Genomic DNA, 18,312 nt, shown 5'->3' with positions numbered 1-18,312 from the left:
AAAAAAAAAATCATCAAGAAATCGTGCTTTTTATAAAATTTGGCTCTGCTGGAAAACGTAGCATTTCAGAAGAGGTAGGAACCTGAATAAAAGCACAACAAGAAACAAAAAAAAAAAAAATCCAGGTGTGTTCCCAGCGTGAAAGGTTTTCCTTGGCAAGGCACCAAGGTTTCAAGGAAGTTATCTTCCAGCACCTATGTAAAAACCAGTTTTTTGAAAACGCTAGGAAGGTGTTAATACGTCATGGGAAGCTGCCTACATGGCTGGAATGAAATTCTTCACTAAAAAAGGTTATTCCCAGAAAAAAAAAATCCAGGAAGTAACCCACTTGAGTATTCTGAGACCACAGCAAAAGTCAGTGTCAACCACTGGCCTTCGCGCGCTCCGTGCACTCGAAAACGCGCGGGCGGCTCTGCAGCTCTACGCATCTCACTGTAGCTGATCTTGTCTGCATGTTTCACATCTTCTGGATTCTTTCAAAAAAGCGATTTCCACTCTTAGCTTTTCAGTCTCCTGTAAAACAGAATCAACACGGGCGTATTAAGGAAGTCACAGTCACTTTTTTCACGTTTCTAAGGAAGCGGTTTGAGCGTTTCACACGCTACGTGTTCGAGGACATAAAACGGGGTGATCCTTGCCTGGGGCCTGTGAGGAGACAGACCAGCCATGACCCACACAGCTGCGTAAAACCGAAGGTATCTACTTACTGCTCTCCAACGGAGGAGCAAGAATCTGAGCTGTCATTCTCAAAGCTTAGCTCTCTCGTATGTCAGGCCATTACTTCCTCCGCGTTCCACTCGCGGCTCACCTCAGTAAGTTTAGTGTAATCTTTCTTCAGTTTCACAAGATACTGAATCTTCTGGTTTAGGTTTTGATGACCCAGTAATTTCCCGTTCTCCTCAGCAAGAGAGTCAACTTGCTTCCTCAGCAAGTCCATTTCCTGCAATTAACAAATACACCATGTACCTCTGAACGGTGGCGTCTCCTTCAAGAGAGGGCAAGAGCAGCTTCTTAGAACCATTAACATACTAACATTTGAGGTTGCTGTAACATATGTATGATGCAAGAGTTAGTTCATTCAGGAAATACGAATTTGTCTTATTTCTCCTGAAGTGCTAAGTTATATCCCTCTAAGGGGACAAAAAAAAAGCACCAATCGGTTTGGATTACGAACAGCAATGGTGATTTCTGTACCCAGAGTTCCACTGGTGCAGGAAACAGCATTACAAACACAATTAAACTGAGGACAAAGCAGAGGCAGTCGTCGATCGTTAATGAAGTCAGAATATGGGCCAATTAGCAACAGCTCTACCTCTGCCAAATACACTTCTACCGTAAGGACAACAAAACTATACATATATAACCTTTCCAATTCTGTCTCTCTCTTCGTATGTTTCCTCCAGTTTTGATCTAATTTCTTCTTTTTCATGAAACGCTTTCAGCTCCAAAGCTCTTGTTCGTTCCATCTCCAGAGTCATTTCAAGACAAGTATTCTCTTTGATTTTCAGGGTATTCTTGGTCTCTTCTAATCTGCCAACATAAAAGAATCAGATGATGTTAAAAAACAACATACGTGGCATACAACCAAATTACTAAGGCAGCCTTGGATACTGAGGCAGGCTCCTTTTCAGGTATCCTTTCGGGACAATACATTTTTCCTAGAACTCAGTGCTAAGAGAAGGAAAAAGTTTGTTCTGCTTCACAGCTCTTGTGTTTGACACCAGCTCTTAACTGGGCAGCGTTTTGGAGTTGCTCCCAGGACATCCACCTCCGCTCAGGAAAGAAGCTTCACCTCCAAGAGCACATCCTAAGGGATGTAAGTTTGCCAGATGACCTCTGCCGCTCTTCAAGTTTCCCCTAAACTGCTTGGTCATAAATTGCTTTTCCCTGGTAGCCTTGTTGCTCAGAAACATCTCTGGCAGGGCTCAGAGACAGCCTGAGCTCGTTTGGCCTGGTAATGGAAGGATCACCACTTCGGACACGTCCTGTCTGCTGAAACAGTTTTACGTCTCTCAGGCTCACAGACCATTAAACCCTGCCACCAAACCTGGCAGCCTGCCTACTGACTGTAGGAACTTCAGGAATTTTGCACGTTTATTCAAATACTGCATCAGTTAAAATATCTTTGCCATCAGTTTTGTTTCACCAAAGCCTGGTGTTTAAGATCTAGTGCATGAAACCAATTGCTGCACTTGTGAAGGCATTTTCTTGCTGACAAAATAATCTTTTTCCTTTCTGTATATTATTTGGCTAGACGAGACATTGTAGCACTGTTATAAAACCTTATTTCAGAGACCAGACGGGTATGAAAAACCAATGCAGCGAACAGCAAAACAACTCCTAATCAAACCCGGGGTTTCTGGAAAACTTAATATAATGTACTCTTGAAATGACCACATGCATGAAAACTATCTTCGTCATTAAAAGTTACTTACATAGAAAGCATTCAATTAAATATAAATAACTCAAATATTAGGAGATCCAGCCACTGTGTAGCCTGAAGCAACACAGATTAGAAAAAGAAGTAACAGAGGCCACATTTTCAAATTTATTTTTATCTCTTGATTCAGTATTTTATGTCTTGACCACTATCCATCCAAGGTGCAAACCACTGAATTTTGAGGACTGCTTGCACAACAGTGCAAACACTATCTAGGAATCCTCTACTAAAACCCAGTTTTCATTTTTCAAGCTGAAGAGCAGAAAATAAAAAAAAAAGAGGCATAACAATTGTAAAGAATTAGATGAAGTTTAAAATTATAAAATATTTACAATTCTAATAAAGAAATGAACAGTATTTCAATTTAGAGTGTGCTTAGAGTTCACTGCATATGAAAGAATTCAAAACATAGATAACTTCAAACAACTCAAAATGTCCCTTCCAATTTGAGTTTTTCTATGGTTCCACCTGTTTATTTTCCTGCTAGGGTAGCAATGGGTGCTACTACCACCTACTGATGAGAAAGAGCAAGAACTCCATGTGTCTTGCAGAAGCCTTTCCAAACGATGTCTTTTTCATAGTTTCAGAACTTGGACTTCTATTGCTTAAATATACCTTTTTGGTATTAATGAGTTTAATACAAGTCTCCAGTTCAATGAACAAGATTTAAACTTACTCTGCTTTGATTTTCAGTATCTCCTCCATTGCTTTATTCTGTAAAAGTTCAAAAATATTAGTTACACTCTTAATGTTTAATATACATGTATATATAAAACTATTTGTCAGTTAATTGATGTCATTCCAGATCCTACCAAAAAATCATCCTACTGCCCAGTAACTCACGTCTCTCTCATTCATGGCAAGTTCCTCTCTGCTATATACACATATTTCCAATTTCGTGCCGGCACGAATGACCTCACAGCAGCATCTCTGCCCATTCACACAGAGCAGAGCTCTAACAGGGGGTTCTTCCATCTGGGCGACCCATGGCAACCTCTGCTGCGACACCGACCTCCCTTTGGCAGAGCCCTGACATTAGCAAGAGAGGCTTCACTTTCCAGCTCTGGAGACGAGTTGGATTTGGTGAGCTGGATCTGGTTTTGCTTATTGTGCAGTCTGGCACCCAGTTCACTGGTGTCAGGCCAAGACAGAAACCCTCACGAGGTAAGTATCAGGCTCTGCTCGAATTCACTAGAAATTGCTGTTTGCGTCACTGCCATGAAACAGAAGAAAACGTTAGTACTTCACAACAGGGGAATGGCAGCTGGCATGAGAAAGATGATGTACCTTGGCGAGTCGTTCTTCAGCAATCTCCTCCTCTTTTTCCTTGAGGTACTGAACGTCAGGATGTTTCTGATCACTAGGAAATCCAAGAACGAGGCAAGTTTCTCAGAGGAAACCAGTTGTAAAACCAACATCTTACCCAGATTAAACCAGTAAGTGCGTGTAGCTGTCTTGACGTGTGTTTGCACTCGGAATGCTGAACATCATGAAACAACTCTGGAAGGGTTTTATCCTTTATATTCCAAGAACATCATATTTCCCTTTGTTAGAGTATAGAGAAACCAGTGTTTTAATGAAAACAATTAATAATGTAGTAACTATACAGCTGTATGCAAGGCACCTTCAGGACCGAGGCAAATGTTTTATTGGTTCATGATGTTCACAGGCCTATAGACTGCAGAAAGCAGCTCCTTCCTACCAGACTGTTACTCAAGGGTCTTGCCAAGCTAAGAAGGCAAGATATTTTTGTATTCAGAACACTTGGAAATGTGTTATTTTATTAGTTTTTGATAAACACGACACTGGGTGGAAGTAAACCAACACCACGGAATTAAAATAACCCCCAAACCCACACTTCATTCTCTTAGTGTGCCAAAAAGGAAAGACTTCATTGATTAACAGTTAGTTTAATTTGATGCCATTACAAAAGGTCACTATTTTCAGTAACTTTAAAACCCTGGTCAATATACCTAAAGTCTTTTTCATATCTGATATAAACAGCCACAGTCTGAGAGAATAAGTGTGTGTATGTGGGGTTTTTGTTAATGTTAATTAAATACCAACTTCAAAAGTTTAACAAATTCTGAGACTAAAATAAAAATAATGTATTTTCCTTGTTAAATTTTGGTACCACCCACTTCCAAAATCCACCCAAATCCATCCAGCTTACAAATGGCTGGGGAAAACAGCAAACACGTTGTTTAGATGTTTGCTGTGGATACTTATATGAACGTTAAAACCTCCAATGCCGTCCAAGATGTGACATCCCATTACTTTGTTACATGTGACACGAACGATCAAATCATCTCGCTGTCTAACACTGGGCCACCCAACGTATAACCACTACCTGCTGCTGCTATCAGCTACTCCCACCGTGTACGAGGCACGTGTGCTGTGAACATCCCCACGTGAGACACCCAAAACTGATTCTTCAGAGGGCACGCACTACACTATTGGCCTTCGGTCTATTCAAACCGCAGCTATCAATGAACAGCAGCTGGGAATTGTTAATGCATATCCAAATTATGTCCCAAGGTCCCAAGTCGGGAATCCAGCAAGTGAGGACCATAAAAGTAACGTTTTTCTTTACGAAAAATTGGGTCCAAGTAACCTACTCCATAAGCTGTGTGAAAAGCAAAGCCACAGAATCCAGTTTCCCATGGCAAGGTAACTACTTGGTTTTCTGTGATTCCCGTTTCAGTTCACAACACAGCTTTGAATGTCTGTTGCAGACTAAGCAGAAGGCCCTGGAGACATCATCATTCAGTATCCCAACTGGGTCACAGAATGTTTCCACAAAGGAAGCCCTTTATAATCGAAAATTACTGTGTAATACAATACATACACTGCATGGACAGGCTGGAGTTCGCACAGACACTGGCAATTGCAATAGTTTCTATGCTGAATACTTCATTTGGCAAATTTAATAGCGTTCTTTTACATGAAATACTTAGGTCAGTTCTGAAACTGACAACACTGGGACTTCATTGAATAGAGATAAAAGCTCAATAAAATATTTTTTTATACATTTAGTAGGAAAAAAAAAATTAAGTCCTACCTAGCCTTAAATTACTGTTTAATAAATCACCCCTTAAAAATTAATTGCCATTAAACAGCAACAGAATGACATGCTGCCTGTTAAGATACAAACCAGCAGATTATTTAATTCTTTACAAAATTGAAAACAGAGGAAAAAAAAAACCCCAAAAAGGTAAGCCACGAAATAAAGTATTTTTCTGTCCAAAACGAAGACGTGCAGATTACAGTTCAAACCCAGCTTGAGGGTGTCTATAGCCTGAGGCGTACAGCAGCACGCCATCCTTTCAGAGGGACCGAACCCCCAAAAAAGCAAGGTGGAAAATTGGTTCCATTTATGTCTGTGTTGAATTCATTTGACGTTTCCCATCTACAGAACGCGGAACTGCGCAGTGACACAGCAACTCATAATTCACAGAAACGGCTACACATGTCATTACATTCTCTTTCTACCTATCTTATAAAACTTTGCTGTACTTAAGAATTTGTGACTTAAAGGCAGTAAAGTTTATGAGCCAGTAAACAAGCTCCATGGAAAAGGCAGAGTTAATCTCTAATTGCATGAACAATACGTAAGATTATATTCCAACTAAAAACTGTAAATCTGTTTATCTTAATTGATTCAATACAGTTTTTTTCCTTGTTTTATTTTACTCTACCTGTTCTTGCTTAGTTGCTGGGCTTCTACAAGGCTCTGTAAATTCCTGTTGTTCTCCATCAGTATCTGCATTTCCAGACGCAAGTTCTCCAACTCATTTAATTGTTCCTAAACAGGTGAAATTTGAAACATTATTTAAAGACCGAATTGCAAATCCTGTGTTAGTTTCCAGCTGAACACGTTTGAGGAAAACGGAAGACAAAACTATTCCTCAGGAAACAAGCACAGTTCTCTGGCAAAGACCTGCATCACCCTTCCATTTACAGTTTCATTAGAAACTTGATTCAGAATAAGTCAGAACAGTTTCATCAGCAAAACCGATGTTACCATTTGATATTCCCTAGCACGAAACTATTCGGTCCTTGGGAAAACGACACACATGGACATCTCGAGCAAGTTGTCACCATCTGTTACCAGCCTAGGTAAGGAGACTGAGAACTGCCTTCCTGCTTTAATGGACAGACTGCTAAGCAGGGCTCATTAAAAATCTGAACCCTCTATTCTGTCTTATTTTAACCATACAAATTGTCTGTAGAGATTACCTTCAGCCTCAGAATTTCGTCGTTTTTAGCTCTTCGTTCTTCATTGAGTTCATGTACGAGGTGCTCCAGATTTATCGCAGAAGCCCTCCGATCAGCTATTTCTTGCTCATGAGTTTCCAAGAGCTTTGCCAAATTCACATCAAAGTTAGGCGGGGTTTTTGGACACTGGCAAGTTAAAAGAAACAAAACCCGCAAACCATTAGTAAAGAGCTGTTTCCCCTATGTATTGGTTACACCTTTTAATACTTAATTGGAGAGCCATGTTAATAAATTATCAACACCATTTAACCACTCTTGAAACATTGCAGTTTCAGGCCCCAGCCTGAAGCTGTGCTGTGAAGTTTCATTAGTCCTTTTCAGTGAGTTTTAAGAGGCATTATATTTCTCTCACAGATGCCATACCTGAGGAAATGTTACTGAAGATGAGTCCACAAAGCAATCTATTTGCTTCATTTTTAGTTCGTATTCATTCTTCCTCTTCTCCAGTTCTTCTGTCATTTTGTCCAACTATTAGAAACCCCAAATTAGAATTAAATTAGCTCCCAATACACACAAAATATTAAAGAACACAGCAGCCAGATCTCTATTTTGGGCAAGCTTAAGTACACGTGTTATTTTAGGTTACCTTACGAGTTCACTTTCATGACTGTTTTCCATATTCACCTAATAACTGTTCATCATTCAATAGTTGCATGTTAGAAGCATTTTTTGAAAGCATATATACACTATATACTCTGTAGTTAATCTGAATTTTGTTCTTGGTGTCAGTATTTGATTATTTTTTGCCTTGCTAACATAATCTACCTTTCAAAGGGCTTGCTAGCACAGAAAAACTATCACAAATTTTGTTGGCAAACACCACTGGTCAAAAGATGATTTGATACAAAGAGTTTACTGCTGTAGATTTAATCAGTTCCCTCAAAGAGAACATGCTAACATGACAAAAGACTCTTCTTTCCAAAATAACTTATCTTGATTAGAGTTTTTGCCAACACAATTACTTAACACTACGACAGGTGTGACAACTACAGCTAAAATTTGGACAAAGGCTTAACACAGCTATTTGGTCTGCAAAAGCTCCAAAGCACTCTCAGGCTGCCTAATCTATAGAGCTCAACAAGCATCTCTACTACATAATGATATCGCTTGTGTGTAAGTGGTAAGCAGAGGAAAAAGCAGTCCCCTAGGTGACACTGCTTCTAACTTCAGGTCGCTCTGATTCTATAGGTGCTGATGATTTCACTCTGCTTTCAGAGTAAACATTTTGTTTACACAATTTCCAACGTATTTAAAAGTTATCTAGCCTTTGTTCAGAAGCTTTTGAGCTACTTCTTTGCTTTACAGGAAGGAACAGTGCTCTTCACCAAGAGTACTGCCTACAAGATGCTCTAAAATTACAAGTAAAACCTTTTCCAGAAGCTACAGTTAACCAGAGCTCCCTCCCAATGAGCTAATTATCAGAAGAATTTCCATCTTTCACCTGGTCCCTGAGTTCCTGGATTAGAGCTTCCTTCTTTGCTATGTCTTCCTGTGCACACTGAAGCAACGAATCATGTTTCTTAGAGGCCTCTGTCAGTCTCATCAGCTGATCAGTGGTATGATGCAAGTCTTCACACAGAAGGTCCCTCTGTTTCAAGTCATCGGGGTAAGTAAAGAAAGAAGCGTTAATGTTATTACTCTAAAGCAGTTGTTTCAAGGTGCTTTGTCATTGTTGCAAAGACTGCTAACAGCTACAAGCGACTCGCTTTTCCCTCCACTTTTTCATCATGAAGTATAGCAAGCACTCATCTATGAATTCCTTGGTTTAGCAGGTTTTCCCTATCTATTTTCTTGGATGCAGAACAAAAAACCAAAGAGAACTTTCCCACAGTATAGTTACAGTTAGATACTTGCAGGAGATATTTGGAATCAACCGCTGGCTTAAAGTGTCATGTACACTTAAAAAGAGAGGCAATTCTTTATGTAAGAATCCAGAAAAGAATGCATAGATTTTAATCCATGCTGAATTAGTGATTACAGCTATTCTGTAGATGCCTCTGGATTTATTCGAGGATCTAGAGTCCCACCTTATCTAATAGGGCATCATACCTACACAAGGTGTGTCAACCTAAAGGTAGAAACAGTACGTAGTATTTTAAATGCCGCCTTGGATCAGTCCTCCTTGTCCAGTAAAGGAAGCACAAAGGCAATTAGTAACTGATGTGCAAAGTCGAAGAAGGAGAAACACTGATTTTATCAGGAGCCAAATACGTCCAAGGATAAAACTGCAGTAAGAATTGGTTCTTCAGTTCAAAAAAAAACCCCAAAACCAAACGGTGATCCATGTGGCAGACGACTCAGTTTTGGGTTTCAGAATGTCAGATTTAGATATGATTATTATTAATGAAGATAGTCTCTTCATTAAACCTAGTAGAAATCTCTTTAAGGACGGTTTTTGAGAAGCTATTCTGGAAGAGTCTATTGGTGCCGTGACTGGACTAGGCACATCTAACATGACAGATGATCTTGTAGAAATTACTTGTAAGGAGAGGCCAGTGGGTTTGACTGATGGGCATGTTCACCAAAATAATGGTGAGGGCAGTAACAGGAAAGAGTTAAAAAAGGAAAATGCCGTTTTACAAAGCCAAACCAAGGTTGAATCAACAATGCACCCTAAAGCTGTTTCCAGCAGGTGGAGCTTTTAGTTAAAATTAGGAGTAAAGGAAATACGTTACTGAATATAGTAGCAGTGGGGAAGAGAGAACGTTAAATGTAATATATTCTACCTATTTTCATTTCTCAGCTGCATCATCTAATGCTGCCATTACATTCAGCTCATGATTCCTCAGGGGCCTTAACAAAATTAAACCAGGCTTTTAGCATAGGTTTTTATGAAGTACCTTATAAAATATTTATATGAAGTAACATGATAATTTAACAGAATCTGTCAGTTACCTCATGAAAAATTCCTTTAAGAACAGCTTAACTAGCTGTAGTTTGAGCTAAAAGGAGGTTAAGTTTTACACCAGTATTTTAAGCAAAACAACACCCCATTGAAGAAATAATCATAATACACCAACATTAGTGTTTTTACCTCAATGTTATCAGCTATTTGTCTTCTCTCCAAGGCTTCTCTCAGTTCTTCAATCCTCTTTTCTTGATCCTCTATGATTTTTTTGCTTTCTTCTTTTGCAGCCAGGACAAGATTATACTTGCACTGCGAAAAGTATTAAATTCAATTTCAGATTATTTTAGGAAAACATGTTATCAAAGAAAGTTGGCAAAAATCATAAAAATAAATGTGTATCACAAATCTTAGGAAGAAAACTACAAACATGTAAAATCTCAGTGTCAATGACTAAAATCAGAATGATACATCACACTTGTTAAACTGTACAAATTATGTTACTATGAGCCGTCTGAACAATGGAAAAAATTATTAATTTAATAAATATTAGCCACCACAATACATATTAACCACTAAAGCCATTATTAGAGAACCACAATAACCATGTGTAGAAAACTGTCTCATCAACATTTTGTCTGTAGGACCTTTTGAATTCATAGTTCATACATATACATTATCTAAAGCATTCTGTGGCTTGTGCTATCAGTTTGCAAACCAGACCAATTTTAAGAAAGAAGATGCCTCATATTTATTCAGTTATTCAAATACATAGTTTTAGTTCTTTATGCTTGTTTTCAGACATAGAACACAGTAATATCAGCAACATAAAAATTCACTCCCTCAAAAATGAATTTACAATTCAGCTTCAATTGTTGAGGTCTTAAATTGCCAATTTCTGAGAAAATCTAAATGTGACTGTCAGCTGAGTGTAGTTTACAGGATGTGAATAGGTCCCTTTAGAGACACTGCTCTTTACCCACCATGTGGAGAGAGTTCGGTTTCAAGACTGCCTTAGGCATAAAATGTTCAGAAGACTTCAACATGTCAAAACAAAGAAGTTTCCTTCTAAAACGCTACAGCAAGTTATGCTTTTGGAGACCCAGGATAAGATATGTCATTGCCTTCCATTTCTGAAAAACTGTACCATGTCCTTCAAAATGACAGAACATACATTTATATCCTCGAGCTCTCTTGTCAGCCCATCTATAGACTCAGTTTTATGATTAATTGAAGACCTCAGCTCCTGGATCTGCCTCATCAAGTCAGTTACAACTTCCTGCAACATAAAAAAAAAGTTAAACCTGAGACATCATATATATTTTATATTTATTTTATTACTGGACTTCCCTTGGAGTATAATTCGTCAATCTCAAATTTCAAACAATCATTTGAAAACAAGGCCTCAATACACACAGGTAAAGGAGTAACAGGAAATTTGTTGTTAAATTACTGGCTTTTGTCCTAAGCACTTACATAAAGAATTAAAAGACCTGCTGTGTTCATTAGAAGACTACCCCTCTGATTTGTCTCAGGCTGTAATGAGTTTCTAATAGCAGTACTATAGTTTAAGGTGACATTTGTTCGCTATGGAAAAAGGCACATCCAAGAAACACGACTGCACTGACAATACCAGATTCTTCTGGCCTTATACGTGTCAGATTGTTGGTTTTAGCCCAGAAAAAGCAAGATTTATCACTGCGTCATGCTGGATAGTAAACACACTACGTGATTTCTTACGCCTGTTTTACGTACAGCTTAAATGCTTGTACTATGGGAACTTTTGCCATTTAAGCTTTCAAAACACTGGAGCAGAGTTTCATGTAAAGGTGCTTTGATTTTGTTAATAAAGATATCCCACAGTCACATTCTTATATCACTTTTCTCACCATTACAAGATGGCACTGACTGGAAGGCCCGATTAATCATCAGGGGAATTACGCATTGTTTATGCATTGAGTGTTCTGTCCAGTAGACAGCTTTACCCTGGATCTTTTTCTGTTTAACCTTCAGTTATCGCCTGTTTTCTCTGAAGGTGTAACAATTTCCTACCACCCTGCAAACTCCATGCCAGTAAAAGCCAGGATTTGCCTGGAAGCACAGAACTCTAGGCTTTCAACTCTACTACAGAGTGTAGTTACCCGCAAAACTGGGTATCACTAGCAGAAATAAGCCCAAACCTTATCTGTATCATTTGTCTTCTTCAAAGAAACAATAATCTCTTCCGCAGCAGCCAGCTCCTGTTCCAATTTCTGCAGTTCTGCTTCCTAGAAGAAATAATAATTGCGAAGGAGAGACTTAATTACTTTTGAAGTATATTTTGTAAAGCACAAAGCCACTAAAAAAAAAAAAAAAAGTAACTAAGCTGTTTACCTTACCAGAAAAATTAAGCAGTAGCTTAAAAAAAAAAAAATCTGAAACTTGAGGACTCTACATTCATTTTGCTGGCAATCAACACAACAATCAGTTCACCAATAAATTTGCTATCAGTGCACAAGCAAACCCATGAACACACAATTTAGACGTTCGGTTCTGCTGTTGTACCTGCTGCTCGCACCGTGTCACTATTTCAGGGGATGGTTTCTCCACCTGTGCTTTTTCAAGTACTTTCAAGAGCTCCCTAGAGAAGAAAACATACTTCTAGTAAGAAATATAATCAGAACATAAGAGATGAATCAAGGCATCTAAGTTTATCCTTATTTGCACTTAATATTTTTGAAGAGTTCTTTAACTATCACCTTCACATTGTTACATAAAAGACTAACAGTTTAGTAACCAGCCAGACACTGCCATCACTAGTGGAACTTGACCTCTGACGTGAAGAACTACACTTGTCATGTTAATTGAATACATTAAAATGAAGTGCTGTTCTAAGCTGGATAAACTAAAAAAGCCCATTATGTAATATCTCCACCCAGCTGGGGAAAAGCCCCTGTGAACAGGATCCCCGCCTGAATACAAAACCTAGCACAGCACAAACCAATGGAGTCAGACGAAGATAAATGCCATCACTAATTAAAACTTACTTTGAATTATTTTCTTTGTCTTCTTGCAATTGTAATGTTAGTTTCTCATTATGTTCTTTTTCTGTTTTCAGGAGTTTCAAAAGGTTCTAGAATATCAAAATATATGTTATCATAACAACTCACAACAGCATAATTTAAACCAAAACAAAAATCTAAACAAACTCCCAAGATGACTGACCACCTCCCCCACCCCCCCAAAATCTTAAATGGAAACAGAAAGATCTCTAGCTTTTCCTGGACAACTTCAAAAGTAAACTCATATTAGGCCATCAGCTCTTTACACCTGCCATTGATAATAATTTCATATAGCTATAAAGCTCCTCGATATCCAAGGCTTTAAAGGAAGTAATTAAAATTCTCAACTGTAGATTAATCCGAGGGGGATTTTTCAAATTCTAACCAGCAGTTCAAGATATTAGACTATAAGGAAATTAAAATAATAATTTTCAATCTGTCAGCAATCCTTTAAACACTAAAAAAGGAAAACTTACAGCAAACTTGCTGAGCAGGCACAGCGTACACTGCAGAAAAGCAGGCAAAACCATTTGCAAAAGCCCTTGAGCAACCTTTCTGCTGTTTTGCAGTCACTGCAGTCTGACAGGCTTTCAAGGACAGCATCCACCAAACTGCAGGACAGTGATCCACCACAAAAAGCCATAGATCATTTTAACAAGATCATATCCACTATGAAAAATCTTTAAGAAGCTGCTTTGTATAGACAGAACAAGTAAGCTAGACTTAGCTAGCACTGAGATAAAAGGTCACCAGCATTTCGATGTCAGGATTCTTTCCCAAAGCAGTTTCTTACTCCTTTCCCAATTAACCCACCTCCCTCAACATTTCCAGAGCAATTTCTTCAGCCAAAAAACCTACTACCACATCGTGATATTGGATATTTCTTGTAGCCTGTGGTTGCAAAAGTCTTGCACTGAGCTTTAAAAAATATCCTGGGTATGTCTTCCAAATGAAATCACCAGAAAAACCTGTTATTACTGTGGAACCTATTACTGATGACACAATAACGGGAATTAAATCTACCTACAGGAGTAACTGTATGATAATCTCATTAAAAAGCCTAGACTGTCTTACACAAAGCTCAGTTTTCATTGCTTCTCCTTCTTGTTTTTTGTCCTCAAGTTGTTGCTTCAGTTGATCTGTCTCGAACTTCATTACTTCCTGCAAGTTGTCATAGTCATCCTGCAGGCTTGCTTTCTCTTCAAGAATCTTTTCGTGTTCTAGCCTTTATTAAAAACAAACACACAAACCCACCCACGATATTAAGATAAGGGCTTGTTTCATCATAAAAAAATACTCCAATCAGTTGTATTTTACCGTCTTCATGTCATAAAGTAACTGTACTTTGCATATTAAGAAGTGACTGACATAAATGGTAACTTTTTTAAAAACTCAGAAACCCCAAATTTATGAAGGGTACAGGAAATTTAAGTGGCATTGGCCGAGAAGGCTGAGTACTCTTTCTGATTCCTAGAAAGAATTTACTTCGTACGAAATTCTACGGAAATTTCAGTCATTGAGTCTTGATAATGGCATTCCCCCACTTTTTAAAAAAATTATTTATTTTAGCCAGTTGTTGGACAAAAGACTGTGCTAGAACAATCCTCAGTACCTGTATCTGCTTAGTTGACATCTAGATTATTTATCCTATGTGGAGGTCTTCCTTCATATATTCTGGGCAAGTCTGGGTTATCTCCCTCTAATTTTTTCCCCAGAAAGCCAATTTTGTTTGATCTTTCACGAAAGTGAAAAGCAGAGAAAAGAGCTGCTAGACAAGTCTTATGAATCATATTATTAACGGAGAGCCTCTAGAAAGAATACCCTCCGAATAGTCAGTACTTCTGCTAACAGAGGAGGCCCCAGTGAAACCAGACCGTTTAATTTCAGTTTCAGGTTCCCAGTCTCAAAATCCAGCTGAAGTCCTTTGAGTGGTTAGATGTGACCCGCTACAATGCAATACTGTAGCTAAGCTTTCCAGGAGAAAAAAACAACCCCAAACCCAGCAAAACAATCAAAAGCCAGCAACAAAACCCAACATAACTAAGTTGGGCTAATGATTAAAGCCCTCACTGATTTTCATCTCCCAGTAATAATGGCAATTATTGCATGCAACACAGCGAGCTTTTCATGCTCCAACAGTCAAACTTCAGCTTATTTGTATGGTTTCTTCCTGCTGGTATTCTTACAGCAGCATCATTACATCACTTGCTTCACATGACCAGACTGAAAATAACAGTTAATTTTGAAAACTAAATTGGGAAAAAACCCCACCAACCCCAAACAAGCTATGTCTCCTCAGCCACTTAACTTTAGGAGACAGATAAATGTATAGGTATATCCTACTTTGTGGGAAAATGCTATAGCAGAACAAAATTGAGGAAGCCTCATTTTATTTTCTTCCTGGTAATTTCAACATGTTCCCCCTCAGGGCTCTGAAACAGACATGGAAAGAACTGAGCAAAAAAAAAAATAAGCAAAGGGCAAAACACACAACAACAACTTTAAATACGTAGCAAAGTGCAAGCTTACATACAGAAAGGAAGAACTAAATCGCTGGATGCATCCAGGAGGGAGGTTAAGGCGCTTTACCAAACTGCCAACATACCTGACGCTGTCCAGCTGGAACTGTACGTCCATATGCCTACCAGAAAGCTGACTCATTTCTTTCTCTTGCTTTTCCCTAAAGGCACTATATTCCATTTTTACAGCAGACAGCTCCTTGTCTGCAGACTGCAGCACAATGCGCAAGTCGTAGACTTCACTTTTTAATACTGTCAAAAAACAAACAAATAATTGACATGTTATTTGGAAAACTGCACTAGGTAGAGGACGTGTAACACTACAGAATGTCCTGGGCAAGTCTCACTAAACTTCATACATTTTCAGTGGAATTAACCTTGAAGGTCACACACAGAAAGGATTTGTAAATGGAGAAGGTCAACGAAACACAGACTTTAAGAACTAAAGTCTACAGACAGAATCAAAAACATTCCAGACAATATCGCTGCATTTCCATAGATCAATGGAGGATTTTCCCTTTGTTTTTAGTTAATATTTTATTTTTAAATTACTATATCCTGTGCCCCCTTCACGTTCAGAGCGAACAGAGCGCAATTTTGAGTATTGTATGCTGTGCAAGACTTGGCAGAGAAAAGCTGTATTGCAAGTATTAGAGATATTTTCTTTTTTAAAAGATTAAAAAATAAATGAAATGAGTATGACTAACAACCCAAATAGTTACTCAGCACAGGCTACTGTTGTTTCAAAACATTAAGACACCTCAAAACTTCATCTGGAATTTCAGTATTATGTAGACTTACTATCAGTTCTGCTTTGACTGTCTTGAAATTGCTTTTCAAGGGATTTTATCTGTTCAAGAAGCTCTTGGCGCTCTTTGCTCCAGTTATTCCTTTCAGATGAAAGAAGCTTGAGAAGAGAAGTAAAATTTTTAAATGGAAAGAAACGTAGGAGTTCCTAGGTCATAGAGCTATAACAATAACGCAATAATATACTAGAGCATTTCACCTGCTGATTATAAATAGAAGATGCATTTTTCTTTAAATTCGATGTTTGGTAAGTTCTGAAATCCATTAAAATCCAAGAAAAAAAAAAATTCGATATATCTGAAGACATCATCTTATCTAAAAGGTTCATTTCAAAGCAACTGTCAGTGTAGGAGCTGACATCTCCTTCAAGTACAGAGCTACCAGAAATGAGAGTGATCTGGGAAGAACACAGGCCTTATTCTCTTTTCTATGTTAAACCAAGCCTAGCTATTAAGGAAGACTTGTAAATATTTTATAAAGACATTACGGTTCAGTTCCAACTGAGCCAAATAGCATTTACTGCACTCCAAAGTTCAAAAATTTCTTGTGGCTATTGCTGCTTTCCAGAAATTGTGAAGTTGGCCAAAAGCAAGCACAGACATCTTGAGTGTCTATTTGCTTATATTTAAGACCAAGGAGGCTCAGAACCACAACATTTAAAGCAACAAAACCACAGTAACCCCAGAGCTGCAGCGTTTCGTTGAATGAACCCCTCCTCATCCTTGCACAGCCCTGAGCAATGATGCTATGTGTGTTTTCCAAAAGTCAAAATGCAAGTAACCCTGCAGACCTTGCCAGGCAGCACAGTCGTGTGAGCGTGGTAGATACCACTTTGTCATGCATACACACCGACATAGAGCCCTGCATTATATTGCGCTCTCACCTCCTGTATTTGTGCAGAATGATGCTCCAGTTTATTAATATGCTGTTGGAGTTTCATATTCTTGCTTTCCTCTTCATCCAGCTTTGTCTGCATTGTGCTCAGTTGCTCCTGTGACACAACAGACACTCAAAGTTACAGCATCCCTCTTCCAGTTATTCTCACATGCCATATGGCAGTCTGTGCATATTAAATATACAAATGTCAACTACTTTCTTTTTTAAATGACCTGAACCCACAGGAAAGAGAACATTCTAAAATAAACTGGTATTTTAAGTAGCTGATTTCTCTTACTGCTATCTAAACTGCCACAACACAAGAAATCCATCAGGGAATACAAGGACTGGGTTGTGTATAAGTCAGTTTTCAGAAACATGTTTATCTTGGAGAAATAAGGCTTTAAAAAAAAAAAAAAGTTACTCAAAATACACACTAGCCGAAATCCTTACAGGATCTCTGCACTAGGGTAAACATCAAAGAAGGTTTTTGGCTGTTGTGCCAGCATTTTACATGTGCTGAAGTGAGTTTCAGTCTCTGGAGCAGTGCAGGTAACTTTGAAGCACTCTTCTACGTGACAAAAGACCTTGCCTGCCCTTTCGGAAAGATGCAAGACAATTAAGGTATAATGTGGGACAAGCATTATTTGGCAGGTGTCTTCAAAAAATGGAGTAGTATACATTAAGCTCGGTTATTCTTCCAAATGTAGCTGTCATCAGATACTTATAAAGAAGCCTCCTCAGAAACAAGTTATCAGGTTACAATAGTAGAAGTTTAAATGCCCTGTATATCTTCAACTAGTTACAATATTCAACTCTCAAATCCCTTTCAATATTTTCATTGTAAAGCCTCTTAAGTACAACGCATAAGTAGAAAACTGTTTAGTGAAGCCTTAAGTATTCATCAAGTGCTCCAGTTTCTCATGCAAATTAAAATCTATTTGATGAGGGGGAAGTATTTAATGCCCAAACCCACTTTACTATGAAGTTACACATCAGTTTTTGTTCAGAGCATTCACCTGTGCCAGTTTGAGCTCCTCAGCAATGGCCTCATAGGCTTGTTCATTCATCTCTGGGGGAACCGGCTCTTTCAAAATGTCATCCATCGTCTCTTCAGAACACTGAAAATCTTCACAATGATAATCTAAGATTTCTGGGCTTATTCGCGGGACAAGGCGAGATCTTAGCTGGTAGGCTTTGGTTGGAGTGGTTATGTTCTGTTACAAAGATTACAAAGCAGACTTTATGTTAACTGTAACATGGAGCTAAGACTTGGACAGGTATTTCATAATTCTGTAAGCAGAATAATGAAATTAAATGCTCAAAGTGGTTAGTTCTAACCCCGACACCTTTTCAGATTTGTCTTCCGAGTACCGTAGCAGTCGCTCAGTATTTCAGAGCAAACAAGCAGCGTGTGGTTCATCACGTACGGATTACGTGCCAGAACACTGGTTGGCTTAAGGGATCATACAAACACAAGTCTGTTCTCACACAACTGAGGTGCAA

General features: G+C 38.5%; 1 protein-coding gene across 1 annotated transcript in view; it reads right to left on the bottom strand.

Annotated features, from left to right (window-relative positions):
• Positions 1-433: 433 nt before the first annotated feature.
• The window catches only part of KIF15 (kinesin family member 15), a gene marked incomplete at its 3' end in the record, with an annotated part of 33,913 nt that continues 16,034 nt past the window's right edge, over positions 434-18,312 (bottom strand). The window contains exons 16-34 of the mRNA XM_010150120.1: positions 17,826-18,023; positions 16,814-16,921; positions 15,925-16,030; positions 15,210-15,375; positions 13,679-13,829; positions 12,590-12,675; positions 12,108-12,183; positions 11,744-11,830; positions 10,738-10,842; positions 9,753-9,875; positions 8,160-8,306; positions 7,082-7,186; positions 6,680-6,844; positions 6,139-6,245; positions 3,728-3,800; positions 3,117-3,154; positions 1,365-1,530; positions 809-940; positions 434-513 (exon numbers count right to left, since the gene is read on the bottom strand). Coding sequence (XP_010148422.1) covers positions 434-513; positions 809-940; positions 1,365-1,530; positions 3,117-3,154; positions 3,728-3,800; positions 6,139-6,245; positions 6,680-6,844; positions 7,082-7,186; positions 8,160-8,306; positions 9,753-9,875; positions 10,738-10,842; positions 11,744-11,830; positions 12,108-12,183; positions 12,590-12,675; positions 13,679-13,829; positions 15,210-15,375; positions 15,925-16,030; positions 16,814-16,921; positions 17,826-18,023 — 2,219 coding nt within the window. The remainder of the gene's footprint in view (positions 514-808; positions 941-1,364; positions 1,531-3,116; positions 3,155-3,727; positions 3,801-6,138; positions 6,246-6,679; positions 6,845-7,081; positions 7,187-8,159; positions 8,307-9,752; positions 9,876-10,737; positions 10,843-11,743; positions 11,831-12,107; positions 12,184-12,589; positions 12,676-13,678; positions 13,830-15,209; positions 15,376-15,924; positions 16,031-16,813; positions 16,922-17,825; positions 18,024-18,312) is intronic.

Source organism: Eurypyga helias, unplaced genomic scaffold, assembly GCF_000690775.1.
Source record: "Eurypyga helias isolate BGI_N326 unplaced genomic scaffold, ASM69077v1 scaffold6334, whole genome shotgun sequence".
Taxonomy (NCBI): domain Eukaryota; kingdom Metazoa; phylum Chordata; class Aves; order Eurypygiformes; family Eurypygidae; genus Eurypyga; species Eurypyga helias.
The sequence above is the reverse complement of the archived record's forward strand: the minus strand, read 5'-3'. Positions and strand labels throughout refer to the sequence as shown.